The sequence below is a fragment of the Dermacentor andersoni genome, chromosome 11 (assembly GCF_023375885.2).
Source record: "Dermacentor andersoni chromosome 11, qqDerAnde1_hic_scaffold, whole genome shotgun sequence".
Lineage (NCBI taxonomy): Eukaryota > Metazoa > Arthropoda > Arachnida > Ixodida > Ixodidae > Dermacentor > Dermacentor andersoni.
In genome coordinates, this window is record NC_092824.1 from 115,065,652 (window position 1) to 115,081,479 (window position 15,828).

Genomic DNA, 15,828 nt, shown 5'->3' on the forward strand with positions numbered 1-15,828 from the left:
CTCAAGCATGCACCTGACCACTATGGCGGTCCCGCAATGGCTGCAACGTTGGTCTTGGCGGCGCTAGGAGACAGTGAATGCGTCGAGGACAACTTATCTGCCGCCGAAAAGACCCACCCCGGTGGCCTAGTAGCTATGGTGTTGCGCTGCTAAGCACGATGTCATGGGATGAAATCCCGGTCGTGGTGGCCGCATTTCGATGGGGGGCGAAATGCAGAAATGCCCGTGCCCCATGCATTGGTAGTTGATTGGGGGCACATTAAAGATGCCCTGGTGGTCAAAATTAATATGGAGTTGCCCACTATGGCGTGCCTCATATTCAGATCTTGGTTTTGGCATGTAAAATCCCAGAATTGATTAATTGATTGATTGATTGATTGATTGATTGATCGATCAATCGATCGATCAATCGATCAATCAATTGATCGCCACCGGAAACGTTCATTTTCGACCTTCTCTTGGCAGATTTCGAAGTGCAAATGGCAGCTAACAATGTCTTATTGTTTGCGTGATTTTATATCCAAGAAAATGGGTCCGAAGATTGCCTGCGCATCAAATACGAAACTGAAACCGCGTTCGCGGCGATAGTGATTGCCTCCTGTCAACCCAGCGTCATTGCTATGGTCATCACAAGGGGGTGGCAAAACAACTGCCCTTTCAGCATAGAGTTAGTGTCTTTCAGGCTTTAATTATGGTGTACTAGAGTACTGTACTTTGATTGGTGGCGGAGTATGTCAGGCAATACGGAGTGTCAAACGTAATGGGCCACGAGGTGAGCACTATGCTGTAGTCCATGCGTGGTGTAGCCAGGGGGTGGCACCCCGGGCATGTAAACCCCCCCCCCCCCCTACCTCCCTCCACCACTAACTAAACAAGAAAAAAAAATCTGGCTACGCAATTGTAGTCCAGGCACAATGATGAGAAAAAATCTTGTCTGAGATTGTTAGCGATGAACATTAAGTGTAGATACATTTCCATAGTGTGAATGGAAGCACAGCATCTTGACGACATGACGCTTACTTCAGTATAACTGTGCTTTTTGAACGTTATGCTAGAAAACATCTTTATGCCGATTTTCGCTGGCCTCTTAATAAAGTGAGGGACATTTAATTGGTGATCAGGTCTTGTTGGTTTGAAGGAAACACAATTTATTTCACAACTAGAAACTGGTATTTTAGTGAACCTGTCTAGGGCGGGGAGGGGGGGGGTCTGTTTCTTGGTACTGACTGTCCTAGCAACGATTAGTTAACGCTACTTCTAATTGTTTTTTGTTCAATCTGCAATCTTTCAAAATTTGTTCACTTGTGAATATTGATTCGCTCAGTCTTGCTGGTATCTGTAATTGCTGTAAACCCATCACGTTGGTGTAAGCCCATCATGTAGCTGTAAATTCACTGCGTTGGCTCAGTGGCTATGGAGGGTGCTTTGCTGCTCAGTGCAGGTTCGGTTCTCTGTTGCAGCGGCCGCATTCTGATGGGAGCGGAATACGAAAACGCTTTCGGTATACTTATATTTGGATGCATGTTACAGAACTCCAGGTCGTGGAAGTAATCCTGATTTTGTCCACTACAGCGTCTCCCATAACCCAGTGTACCACTCCTGGACGTTAAACCCTCAAAATTCAATCTTAAGTTGGAGTCAATGTTTGTTACAGCGATTATCGCTTAAATGTAACAAATGTACAAAAGTCAGCTTCCTTCGACGAAGGTCATACATAACAAGAAGAAAGAAAAGAAACAGATATTCGTCCATATTTCGTCCAGATATATCGACCCATATTTTTTCTTTCTTTTAAAAAGGCGAAAAACTACTTTTGTATTTATCGCGAGATCGGCAACTAAATCTCTCTAAACAGTGCCACAAGTTGCATCCTCGTCGGATGCTTCGCAGGCATCCTCGGTGACGTCGAGTGCGTCGGATGTGCATAACTTACTATAGCCAGTCTGGATAATCCCATGACTGGCTTTACCGCTGCTTCAACGAAGGAACTCCATTACTTAGCCTCGGTATTTTGCTAGCTGGTCGTGATTCTTTGGCCACGAATATTGGTGGATAGTTCGTATTGGATAACAGTTTCAGGGGAAACAAAAAGTTGACCTATCGAATAAATACAGCACTTGCTTCTCGGGGAAGCCGTGTGGTTTTCCTTTGCGGCATACTGGTTCTGTAAGGGAGCAGTGCACATCACCCTCTCAAGGAGTGGCGCACAAAAGCGTAGACGTCACACTTCTGACATTTGCTGTGATTTATTGAAACCAGTACAAAAACGTGCATCCACGTGTAAAACACCTGGAAACTGCCACGGCTTTCGTACTGGGTGGGCTAAGTTAGCCGCTAAAGTCGGTCACCTTTTATTTCATCATGAAGGGCAAGTCAGCTGTGCTTCGTTTTTCCCGAGGTCTGTGCATTCCGTCCCCGGCCGGTTTAGATGAACTGAAACGTCTGTGGTAAGCCGTCGTGAAACTTCTGACTGGCGTGAAAAAAATTCTCACGAACGCAATGAAAGTCTTCTGTAAGAACAAGCTGGCGATGCTTCCCGCTGCGCTCCATGCATGCAAGCAGCGGCTGCTCGTACCAAAATGTTGAGGCCTGGTACATATGGGCGTGCCGAGTCCGATCCGCAAGAGTTCTTCCACGGTATAGACTATCCGTGCCGGTGCCGTGTTTCCCCGCACTTCCGATGCGACGTCAGAGCTCGTCGAGTTGGCCAGCATGGAGTTGATGCACCTTATCACGTGATGTCGGTCGTCCTTGACTGAGCGGCTCCTGGCTTCCATAGCCTTGGACGCGGCCACGGCCGCTTTCGCCGTTCGTGCGTTGACGTCGTAAACGCGCCTGTATCGGGACACCTCGAGCAGCTCGAGCCAGCGCGGGCACGTCTTGGACCGGGTGTCATGGTCATCCTGTCCGCAGTTGAGACAGTGCTGCCGCCGCGCCGCGGACGTGTCCGAGTTCGAGTCGCCGTTGACTGCTCCCGAGGTGCTGGAAACGAGTAAAGAGAAAGAGCAGTAGACAATAAATAAGGAAGACTCCGACCAAATGAAGGAAAGACGTTTTAGCTCCCCTGACCGGAGCCTTGCGAACAAGCCTTGTAACGACATGACCTCCGAGCGTGACGCCCGATTTTTGAGGCCGTGGGGATGCGATTGCGAAGGCCGAAACGTCCTTGCTTCATTCTCTTCTGCAGTTGGTTCATTTTTTTTTCATTACTGTCACGATCCTTCCCCACCAGACGACCTTCCGTCAAAACTTCACCTTCAGAGAGCCACACGACAAAAATTCTCTGCGATCGCTTAGCCATGGTACACTGTAGCCATGGCATAAGGATTGCAGGCATGTATATATACTTGGACTTGTCTAGTCTTCGATCGCAACTGTGGCTTCGGACGTTCTTGTGGCGTTTGTTTCGCTTTGTCTTCCTGAATTTCCGAGCGGTTGTAGTTATCATAGTGCAAGCAAGCAAATCTAATTCTCCGCGCACGTGCATAATCACTGGCAATTGTTGCTTTTGTAACGCAATAGTTTGTTGGATATTATTGATTTGCGGAGTCCGAAAGCCGTTTGAAACCAGAACAATGGAGTTTAAGCATTTCCATGTACTTTCCATAATGCACAGTGCTCACGGAATGAAACGCGACAGGGAGCATTTAGTAGAACACTGCATATAAGCAAAGTACTCGACAGTACCATGTCATGCCGCTAGGAATCTAGGCAACGTCGATGTGACACGAACTGCAGCCGGTGGTAACGAAAGTATGCGCATTAGTTAGCCATAAACTGACGCGTTTCATTCCGTGAGCACTACATTCGTGCTGGCTGAATCGCCCCGCTTGTAACTCCCGCAGACACGCCCTAGTTGCCACGAGTAATTTTTGCAGGAACTCTATGAAAAGAAGATAGCACGGACTGTTTTGCTTTTTTTCGAATGCTACGTTTGTAAAGATGGAGCGAGTCATCATAATCATCATAATGAGCCGATTTAACCCCTGTTGCGACTGGGGGTCCGGAAATGTGGTATATCCTTTCCTCGTGGCGGAATAAGGGAACGTGTGGCTGGGCCCGCTATCCAAGAGGTTTTAGACACATGCTTATATTTACGTATTTACAAGACATTCAAAGATGTACAGCAAAATAAATTCATGAAGTTGCAGCAGCCGATCACTCCAGGCATCCATCGCTCTTTTTATCCCCTGCGTGCTCATTGTTCAATCGCCTCCCCCATCCTGCCTCAGGAGACGGATTACATCAGGCCCCACCAATCCGGAGGTTTGTTGCCCTTTCCCTCCGAAGGGGAGCTTTGTCGGAAACATGCACATCACTGGGCGCAAGCGGCGTGGGTATAGCCCACTGACCCCTTCTCCAGCGTGGACGCGTCAGTGTGGGCAGATGATGGGTGAAGGACCGTCGCCTCGGCTAATTGCACAAACCTCTCCTGACAGTGGTACTTCATTGGTGGGCATAAATCATCCCATTTTAGAACAATTTTGATGAGGCCGTCGGCCCGCTCCCTATAATCGCGGTATCCGTGAGCAGCGGTTGTCGCAGGGTGACTGGCCGATCACAACACCCCGGTGACAACCTCATGCATCATAATAATTGCGACTAGCTAGCCCAGCTTTCTTGCTTCAATAAAAGCATCTGGCTGGGGCCTCCATTTACCCGTGTTCCGCGCCAGCCGAACTTGTCCTATGCCTGCAAACATCCTAATTTAATCGCGCCGTCTAATCCCTCGCCGCCCTCGACAACGTTCCCCTCCCTTTGTTATACTTTCTGCTCATGAAGCGACATTTCCGGCGATATACTTGTAAATGTACGGAGGCGAACAAAATGTGAGGTAGGTCTTTTATGGGCACGTTGGCTATATGCACCAAACGGCGCTATGCAATTCTTACGGAACTTATTTTGCGCACGCTCTCGTTTCGAATTCGTTATTTGCCGCGCGACTGGCCGCTTGAGCCACTTTGCGTGTATTCGCGGGCTTCTTTCACGCTCGGAAAAACACTTTTATAAAGCATGTATCGAGCAACAGAAATCTGAATCGGGAGTTTTTCATGTCGCACTAGAATTTTCTCATTTTGAACTTTTCATCTAATTAATGTATTTGATAGGTTGATTAAATAATTAAGACAAATTATCTAATTAGCCGGAATGAAAAACTAGTTTGAGTATCTCCAAGCGATGTCGTCGCTTGGAGATACTCAAAGATACTTGGATAAAGGAGATACTTGGAGTACCTTACCTTTGTTCTGTCCAGCTACGTACGTGACATTTGCATATTTTTAAACTCTGGCTAAAGTTAGCTGGGACACCCTGTATAATGGAGTGCGCTTACGCAAGAAAGCCGGGTAACTCGGAGATCGCTGGGAGATATGCCTTCGTCCTACATGAGAGCGAGCTGACGACGATGAATTTGCAGTCATACCCTTTGAGGAAGGCTGGCGGCCTTGGACACACGGCCATGACGTGTCCGATGCGGCCGCACAGCTTGCAGCGGGCCGGCCGGTCGACGTACAGGTGGACCCTGTGCTGGACGAACCCGATGTTCACGTAGTCCGGTATCTGCGCCGAGGCGAACGTCACAATGGCCGGGCTCGGGGGGTGCGGTATGCGCACGTTGAGCACCGGCACCGCGGACCGTATGGCGGCCTCGATGTCGGTGGCCGTCATGCCGGGCGGTATGCCGTTCACGACGCCGACGGCCTTGAACGTGCTGCGCGGCTCGTGCACCTCGACGGCCACGCCGCACAGCCGGCGGATGCCCATCAGCGCGGCCGTCACCTCGGTCTTCAGCGTGTCGACGGCTAGCAGGTTGAGGCGCGTGTTGAGGCGCACCCTCCGGATGCCGTCGGGAGCGACGGTCTCGAGCTCCTTGGTGATCCTGATGCAGTTGAGGCTTTTCACCTGCGTACAGGCAAGATGGACATTTGGGAAGACTAGGAAGCTCCCTCGCATTATTTAGATATGCCCCTCGCCACCTCCTCCACTACCTTAGCCCACCTCCGTATCCCTATACCAGTCAAACCTGGGTGGTTGACTACGGCCACCACATTCCAGGAGCTAGAGTACCTGGCAGCGTACATCGTATCCGCCGTCAAGTGCGCCGACAGAGGTTACCGGGACTGAGGCAGCCTGCTCAGTAATCCACTGAGCAACAATAAACAATAATAAAGTTTTATCCCTCTCCGACCAGGTTTCGGCATCGCAAGGTGATAAGCGCCGTTGCGTTGATCACACTGACGATCGCCCCTGCAAAGTATCAAACCGCTTCACGGCGCGAAGACAGCGGACATTTAAAAAAAAGCACGCGCGCTAGAGCCTCTCGATGGAGCCCCGTTTGCTGCCGGATAATCCTGCAAGGCCACACGTCTCTGCGACAGACGCACTGCCTGCAACGTCACCTATTGTGGCATGTAACTTCGCTTAAGCACCCAATGCAGTACGCAATACCGTCAATCGAGTTCTATGCGCCACGCGAACAGTGTTGTATTTTGTGGAAGGCACGCGGGCTCCAACGATTACGCTGGAACCTTCGACGTGTCATGTATAGGAGCCGACGCGTTTGTCCCGCACATCAGATTTCGACGATCGCCGACTCTGTTCGCCACTGTCGTACTTCGAGTGTCACTTGCTTTTGTGGGCACAGGTTCGCCCAATAACATGTTTCATGATTCACAGTTTTGCAACTGTGTTCTTCACCGTTACTACAGCGTGTCATTATCTTTTTACGTGCCAGACGTGCATATCCCAGTAGGACACACCAACTAGTTCGAATAAGTGCCTTTTTTTTTAAAGGTGTGTGTCAGTGTACTGGATAAATGCGAGTACTGACCTGCGTAATACCGTCGATGGGCACGACGAGGGCAGTGGTGCCGACGGCAGTGCGACTCGGTTCGAATCGAAGCGACGGCAACAAGTCGTCGTCGCCCTCCGAGCGCGTTGGGAAGCAGCCGCCCTTTTGGAGGTACGGGTCGTTGTAGTGATGGTAGCAGGGACCCAAGTAGCTGAACGAGGCGTCCTGACACGCCAGACGCTGCATCCTGTCGGCCAGGGACTCGCCACTGCCCAGTTGCCGGTTGCCGCCGGGTTGCTGCTGGGTGTCGCTAGCGGTAAGTTGTAGAGGCCAGTGTGAACGATCGGGTGTCCCTGGGGCACTGTCGAGCGGGGCCTCGTAAGCCGTAGTGGTACCGGGAACTGCTACTGCCGTGTTTTTATGAGTTACAAAGGCCTGGGCATTGTCGTTCGTCTCTACGACGGGAGCGATCTTGGAATCTGTGACGCATGGTTTCACTTCCGCGGTTGGCTTTCCTGAAGATTTAGGCTGCGGGCCCGCGTCGCTTTTTGAAGACTTGCTCTTAGTGCCTCGGCGCTTGGATGACTTGCGGTTCTTGCGAGACATGCTGTTTGCGTGGAGCTCAAGTCTTTGGTGCAACACAAGGTTTGTATTGTCTAACCTGCTAAACTGGAAGTTTTAGTGTATCTTCGGCGTTGACAGTCTGTACTAACCTCCGGGCCCTCTGAGATCGGAGTTTCTTATTTTTCGACTGGAAGCTTTATAGCGTCTTTTCAGTTGTGGTTGTAGGCACTCTACTGAGCCCTGGGCCTACACCGTTTGTTTGGATTTCTGCATTGCATTTCGCTTTACTTTATGAACATTTGGATAACTTATACCTCGCAGCTGCGCAGGCATATTGAAGCGCTGCCCGTTTATATGGGAGTTATTTCCACGCGTCAATATCCTGACAGTTTCTGTCATCGTAGCCCAGAAGCTAGCTTCCCGTGTTGTGTGCTTTATGGGGTAGATGTAGCAGCCCCTGAGTGTCTTCAGGTACGTCAGAATATAATCGGTTCTTAAATTATTTGTTGGCAATGGATGATCCGACAAAGTGCGTGAACTAATATTTCGCGATCGAAATCTTATAAGTAAATGTGCGGCGAGTGCCAATAGAAACTGGAACACTTGCTTTGCATTGAAGGCCGTTAGTTAATTAGCCTTATTGTTATGGTTTAATAAGTACAAAGTGGCAGATTATTTGACAGTATAGATTTACCTATATTCGAGCATTAGCGAGTGAGGTCTGAAGTGCCACTCGGGCAGCAGCGGTTGCTTGAATGCGAATTCTGTGCTTCCTTTCACATTTATGCAATCGGTGCAAAGATGGGGATAGTCTGCGTACCACCGATTCCTCGACAGAAGTTGTCATTTGCGGCGTATACACGCGTGGCCAACCTTCATATGCTTGCCCAAGGGCTCGCACATGCAAGTTTTGACCAGACTTCGAAAATTCGAGTAGCGCACCACAAGAATATTCCGGTGTCACTTGGCGCCTGTTGTCTACAGACTTTTGTCCTTGGCAGTGTACCTTTCGTGCTAGACACACATTACTCAGGGCGATGGCACCGTTGCAATATACCGCGAAGATATAATGGCACACGTCAAGTGATCGAACAACGGTCATGTAATTTTACGGGCACCAAACAAATGTTAAGCTTGAATTGTAGATTACGCTTCCGTCATCGCAAGGTCAGCTTTAGAGGCAAACAGCAACTAAATTTCACTTTAAGTACATTTGTTATAAATGAGTAGTATTACAACTAAAACAATGTTGGCAGAAGCTGCGGGGCTGGTAAGTGCATAGTTTTCGTGTTGGAAGCCTTTAAACAGCACCTAAGCAGACGATGCGTGCACCTGGTGGTTGCCGCTGTGACGTAAGTCTCAGTACGCCACCTCCGAAGTTTTCCAGTGCGCCGCGTGGACGCCGCCTAATCTCGGAGGTCATGGCGAGGAGCCGCGCGCTCTGGGTCATGCGTCATTTCCGGCGAGCGGTAGCCATCTCGGCTCGCTTAAGCTTCACTCCCTCCGCAGATTGCTTCCAAGATAGACGTGCAGGGATTGCTTCGCGCTGCTAAGCACGAGGGCGCGGAATCAAATCCCGGCCGCTTTTCACTCTCCGTGTGCGCTGGCTTTTTATGATTTGACTAATAAACATCGGTTTCCTTTATTCTCGTTCGTTGCATAGTGATGATATCGAATCCGGCAGCTTTGATACATTTAACTACTGACCAGTTGCCTGCACCTAAATAGTCCACGTACTACGTGGCGCCTGCAGTAGATATGATGCTCCACATCCACTGCCATGAGTGGTGGAGGCGCTGGCTAACACTCCCAGACCTTGTTCTAATAGACGAACGTAACTATACCCGAGAAAGTGAATGGGAAAACGGCGCCGGCGGTAGCTCAGTTGGCAAGGGCATCGCACGTGTAATGAGAACACGTGACCTCGTATGCCACCTGCGGCCAGTTGATTTTAATGCGGAAGCATTATCGGCTCCATTACGCAAAAATCCGGCGGCGGCGTGACCGAGCGATGGTACCAAAAATGGCCGACGGCGAAAAGAGTAGAAACGCATCAAAAATGCACGGATTGACGTCAAATTTGGCAGGGAGGTTTCTCTAAACAAAGTAAATTAATGGCATTTTGAAAATAAAATTTGGTACATTCCAGTGGTGGGGGTCTCGGGGATGCGAGACGAGTACGCTTCCCCGTACCCACGGCGGCTCCTCGCTTCTGGTTTACTAAATGTGTGCCTAGTGCGTACGTCACACGTGACGTCGCAGCCATCTAACTGACTAAAGTTGCGGCCTACTGAGTGCGTCATTAGGCACGTGATGGCGTAGCTAACGGGGAGGAGGTGTTTGCCACGTGATGAGTGTGTACAACGAGCGCGCTGCCTCCCTTGCTCTTCGCATTTCATCGGTGCTGCAAGGTCAATCCAAATAAGCCGCGAAGCTTCGGGCGAGAAGTGGTTCAGGACGAATTGTCACCGACATCAGCAAGGGTGGTTATTGGAGCAGCAATCGAAGCGCGACTATGTTCGGAGGGAACAAACATTGGCAAAGAAAAAAAGAATTTTTCAAATTAAAGCGAGAGACAGATTCATTCAACAAAAATAAAATTTCTAATCAATTTTATATATGCGCGATGAGTAAAGAAACGACAACTGTATTTTGTTTTACCATTATCAATGAATACCTTTTTTTAGCGCCCATCGTATCGCTTGCAAAGCCAGTAGGTCTTGAAGTGTGCAGAAAGGGGCACTCGTAAAGTTCACCTGTTAGAATATGCCCCCCCTCCCCTCCCCCTCACACGCTGTGCTGTTTTGCTTGGCGACGTTTGTCTGAATTTGGTGACGGAAGCCAACACGAAGAAACCGACAAAAATGACAGCAATTACAGTAGAGGGGAAATTACCTGCACGTAAATGAATTCAAGAAATGATAAATAAATATATATATGATGAGATCATAGGTAGTCGAGTACACCGGTTCGGACATAGAATGACTCCTGTAACTTAGGTCTCGTGTGTCCCAGTTTTCCGCCGCTGACAGTAGCGTCTGAACACACCCTAGCGAGCGGGGGAGGCAACATGAAAGGGACGTGATGCAAAGTCGCCGTGACACGCTTATCACAAGTCATCTAAGATCAACCGGACATGTCCAAGTGTGCCTTCTCTGCTTACGAATGGACATGTTTGCTATCGAGATTAGGAGCATGAACAGTACCAAGCTGCAGACCGCAAAGCTTGGGGCTACACTCATATCAACGATGAAGCGTTAGTCACCGTCATTTTTGAGGTCGTCTAATGGTTTCGGCGACGCTGGGGTGGTGATCATTATTATTATGATGATGATATCTGTTGGCAACTCCTTCGAAACATTGCGGTGAAAAATGGCTACCCTTGCCTGCTTGAGCTCACCAGGTATTATACACATGCATACCAGTCTAGTCTTTTGGCTATCTCTCCTTGGTCTTTTATTTCTTCATTAAAACATGTCTCCGTATTGTACAGTTACCTATGCCTGTAATGACTATTATTCTGTCAATATCTTCCCTGCTTCTATTTTTTTTTCACCAATATTCTAAACGTCTCTTGTTTATCTCGATTGATGAGCAGTTAAAGCGCTTCTGGAAGGTGGACGTTCCCTACGGGTCTCGTTGGGTGTATATCGTGGCATTTCGCAACAAAGTGCTAACTTGTTTCCGCTGCAGCTACACTGGAGTAGCTGGGCTTGCTATCAAAGGTACGCATGTAGTAACTCTATAATGATGATGATGATGATGATGATGAGTTATAGGCATCCCCTTTGAAACGGGGCGCGAGCGAACTGTCACCTAGTCTGCCTGAGTTACTCAGGTATGCTGTCAATGCTTTTCCGCCTTCTAGAATTCCTGTATACATCTCTTTAATCTTCGCTATCTACCTTGTACCGCTGCCTATGCCTGTAATTGATCTGGTCGTATCAGTCTCTTTCTATACTTTTTTTCCACCAATATTTTAAACGTCTCCTGCCTATCTCGCCTGCCGACCGGTTGATGCTTCCGTCCACTTTAAATCTGAACGCTTCTGGAAGGTGCACGTTGCATACTGCTCTCGCTGGGTGAATCCTTCGCATTCCACTAAGATGTGCCCAGTGGTCTGCGGATTTTCGCTGCAGCATACACATGCCTAATCTAATTGCAAATGTTTACTCCGGTATGTTTTTGTTCTTAGGCAACGAGCTATAGCCCCAAAAAGCAAGACACTTCGTGTTATCGTACAGACTTTCCATTCTAATTTTTTATTAATTACTGTAAATCTCGGTGGTCTATTTCGTTTCCACTCTTTGCATCCAATTCGCTGTCTCTGTTTCCGATCACTCCTGCTTGTCTATCTACACTTTCAATTACCTTGTAACAGCAGACGCAACTTCATGGCGCTCTCTGTCCGGTGCAAGGTGCTTGTTCTTTCAGTCCCGTCTATTTCGCGCTATTTATTACAGATAACTCTCGTGTTTGTTTCATTCTCCCTCTGCTGTCATGTTTGCGCCGTTGAAACGAACGTGCGCAGCATCCAATGAACTCCTCATACGATATATAGGCTCGATTAACCACGCTTCGGACGGGTGGCCGCAGCAATGGCGCGCGCGCATACTTATTTTGTTTTTCTCCCCCCCCCCCCTCTCTCGTCGGCTAATTCATTTCCGCGTGGCACCCATACCCTTCTCGAGCACGTAGACACGGCGCGCCCCCTAGCGGTGTTTGGGCGAAACAGGGACGTGAAGAATTATGGTCACCTGAAAGCGGACACCGGAAGCGCATGGAGCGAGTGGCTACCGCATTGATTGGAATTGAACACGCGTAAGTTGCTCTAGTATGCTTGGGCACAGAAGCGTGCAACCGTTTACGACGCTCCGGATGGCCTCGGCCAGTCGCGAGCTGCCCGCAGCTCTCTCCCGAGAGCCACTGTGCTGAACATGCAGGCGAGAGGACGAATCTGGGCCGACAAGCCGACAGCGCTGTTAATAACGAGCCCTTTAATAAGTGGCGCTTTTATTTTTTTCTAAACATAGCCCCGGAACAAGCGGAACGTTTGGGGCAAGGAATGTGTTTGAAATAAAGCTCGCTTGAGTGGGATATATAATTTGAACATCATATTTCTTAACGCATGTTAGGAGGTGGCCGAATTTGTTAATGCATCGACATAAATGAAATTAACGGTTAGTTACTGTCATATATCAACTCCGCTTTGCGCTATATATGGAAAGTTGATGAGGGCTGTTAGGTTGCTGAACTTAATTGTCTGTCAGAGTCAAGCGTGTTTATAAATACCCGCTTAATAAATTCACCCGGCAAAACTACTCGGGGAGGCAGGAATTTAAATACATATATGAAATGCGGAGATCTTCGAAGAATAGCTGCAAATGCCAACAAGCCTATAATATGGAACAATTGACTGCAAAGTAGTGCGAGTGGTTCGGCAAACTCCAACAAACCGACATGCCCTTATGATAAGCATTTACGGCAACCTCACTGAGCTCCTCCCCTGATTCCACGCAACCTTCCGACGCCGTTGTTGGACGTGATATAGGTCGGCGCGGCAGCAAGTAAGCTAGCGTTGCCTCATTGATGTCGGAAATGTTCACGCTATTGTGGCACCTTATACCATTGTGCGACGGTGACCAAAAATGTCCAATTTGTGCCGGCATGTTTGCTACTATTTACAGTCGATTTACATAGCGGTAAGCACCTCTTAGGCGGCTAATTGACAGTTCGAACAATGCGTTCGCACAACCTTCGTCTTTGCCGCCTTGTCAAACGTTATAGCGTCCAGCACTTTAAGTTACATGTAGTACAAGCCGTGTCAGAGCTTAGCTCGCATCTGTTATGTAAACTTCATGATTGCTTCTGCGGGAATTATGACTTTCAGCTCGCTTCATGAGGAATGTTGCCTCGCGGGTAGTGGCGCCGGGGGAGAATGCGAGTCATCCATGTGAAAAATCTCTCCTTATCGGCGGAGCGCAAGCACGTAAAATAGAGGGAGGAGGAGTGCAGAATGTTGACTGGACATCCCACGGTGCGCAATAAAAGGAAGGTGGAAAATTACCTGAGGTATGTGTCCGCCATAGACTCAAGACGGCAAAGAATGGGGAAATGGCTGCGGATGCGACAACAATCGCGCCGCCACAGTTTTTGGAAAGGTGTTTCCGCGGATTGAGTGCCTAGTTTAGCGGCAGACTACCTGCATGCGCTCGAGGCTGCAGACGGGCTGCGTGTTTGCAGCCCTTTTATGTACCGCGAGACGGAACGTTACTTCCTCGTGGGACACGCCCGCGTTTCCGTAAGCAAGTCGCGCACAGCGGTGTCAACTGTGCCTGCTATCTGATATGACTCATCCGCACGATCGCATACGCGCCCGGAAACAGCGCAGCATCGGTGTTGTTGCGTACACCCGTGAGCAAAAGTATGCGGAACACAGGCTCGCCGAAGGAAACCAAATTTATTCGTAAAATGACCCGCACGAATGAATTCTGTCGTTTTACGTGCCAAAACCACGCTTTCATTGTGAGGCACGCCGTAGTGGGGCACTCTAGACTAATTTTGACCACCGGGGGATCTTTAACGTATACCCCTAATCGACTAGACACGGGCGTTTTGCATTTCGCTTCCGTCGAAATGCGGCCGCCGCGGCCGGGATTCGATCATCCCGAGACCCCGTGCTTAGCAGCACAACGCCATAGCCGCTAAGCCGCGGTGGCGGGCATTAACGCGCGTAAATTGAATCTGACGAATGCACTGGAAAATTCGCAATGCCAAATTGGACTGTAGTCTTCAATTTCAGGTTACATTCACAGACAGAGGAGAAAGTTCGCTTTATTTTGGGTACACGTCCTGGTACGTATACTTTTGCACGAGGGTGTACGTTGCAAACGCTGTGTCAAATAATTATAGGCATGACCAGTTTCCAAGGCCGCCTTCGAAATAACGTGTAAAATCACTTACCCAGAAGAGTCATGGGATTTTGGGGGAAATGAAAATCGATAATTTATAGTGACGTAATCGAACACGCTATTTGAGGTTTAAACAGCAATTATAATTTTAAAACGACACGGCAAGTAGCAAAGTACGGTATGTCTCGACGCCTTACGGGGAAGGTTTTGTGCTGTAGGGCTGAATTCCCACCAGGTGACCGCATATTACATAAGTCGGCTGTAACTTCACCATATGTATTGCTTGAAATCGTATTATTTATATTTTATAGGCATTCGCGCTTTATCCTATTCGTATTCGTATTGCGATTTAGGGAAAGTTCACGCTTACAAGTGGCGCTGCCTACGTGGCAACGAGTACAACGGCAAAGCCGTGGCATCCCTCACAGCATGGCGGTGCACGGGACTCTGTTTTCGTGTGGACCCATAAGTTTTGATCGCGCATTCGAGTTAAAAATTCTTCATTCCGCTCGTTCACGTTATCAAAAGACTACACGCTCCCGAACGGCAACACGCCGAAGTGCAGTTCGCTGTGCTAAAACCGTCGTTTCGCTTTCTAAAGCTTTGCTTGGTTTGTATATGGCGAAAGGCAATTGGACAGGAAACCACGAAAGCACGTAGCTATTATTGCAGAAGCGATTCGGCAGTTCCGAAAGCACGAACGTCGGCTTGATAGGGAAAATATTGATTCCTCACGGCTACAGGGTCGGCACTTGTAGTCTGCATTCCACCAATACCGGCTTTATAATCGCTATCGCGCTCACCTTTCACTTTCTAGCATAGGAATGGGTAAATACAATCACGACTACCTATCGAGAAGTGCTGAAAAAAAAAGAGTCTCATAATGTGTACTAAATCACAACCGGCCGGGGTTGCTAATATGAATATGGCGTTTTGCTCGTGAGGATGAAGTCGCGGGTTCGTTTCCAGACCGCGGCGGCGGCACTTTTGGTGCACCAACACACATAGTCTTAATTATTCCTGAGCCCTCCACTACGGCATACTTCAATATCCGCTGTGTCATTTGGTCCTTTTAATTGAATCAGTTAGATCAATCAATCAACCACTCATTCAAATAATTGATCAGTCAGCCAATCAATCAATCAATCGTAAGTGGAGAGTGAATACAGTGACAACCACAGGATGTTGTTTACTGCGTTATATATGGTACCTTATATGGTAATTATCTGGTACCTTAGAACATGCGTGGTGACTCATAATTTATTATAACTTCCTTCTGGGCGAGTTGGTGCATACTTGATTTGACAAATGTAACAGCACCAACGCATGCAACCACAAAGGAAGAAGGACGAGACACAAACGCCGTTTCTCGTCCTTGTTTCTTCGTGGTTGCATGGGTTAGCGCTGTTACATTTGTCAAATCACGACTCATATAATTAGGTATAGCCCGCCTCGCCATCTTGTCATTTCGACAAGGCAGCTTCATTATTAGCGTAGGCAAATCCATCTGCCAAGCGTCATTCCCATGCAGGCGGAACCGCCATGCTTGCGCCCCCTATATAT

General features: G+C 48.6%; 1 protein-coding gene across 1 annotated transcript; it reads right to left on the minus strand.

Moving 5' to 3' along the window:
• Positions 1–2,227: 2,227 nt before the first annotated feature.
• On the minus strand, positions 2,228–7,590 carry LOC126539543 (uncharacterized). The gene is made up of 3 exons (XM_050186427.2): positions 6,830–7,590; positions 5,423–5,901; positions 2,228–2,982 (listed from the first exon to the last, which is right to left on the minus strand). Exons 1-3 carry the CDS (start codon positions 7,394–7,396, stop codon positions 2,352–2,354), a joined length of 1,677 nt encoding a protein of 558 aa, XP_050042384.1. The 5' UTR covers positions 7,397–7,590; the 3' UTR covers positions 2,228–2,351.
• Positions 7,591–15,828: the final 8,238 nt, after the last annotated feature.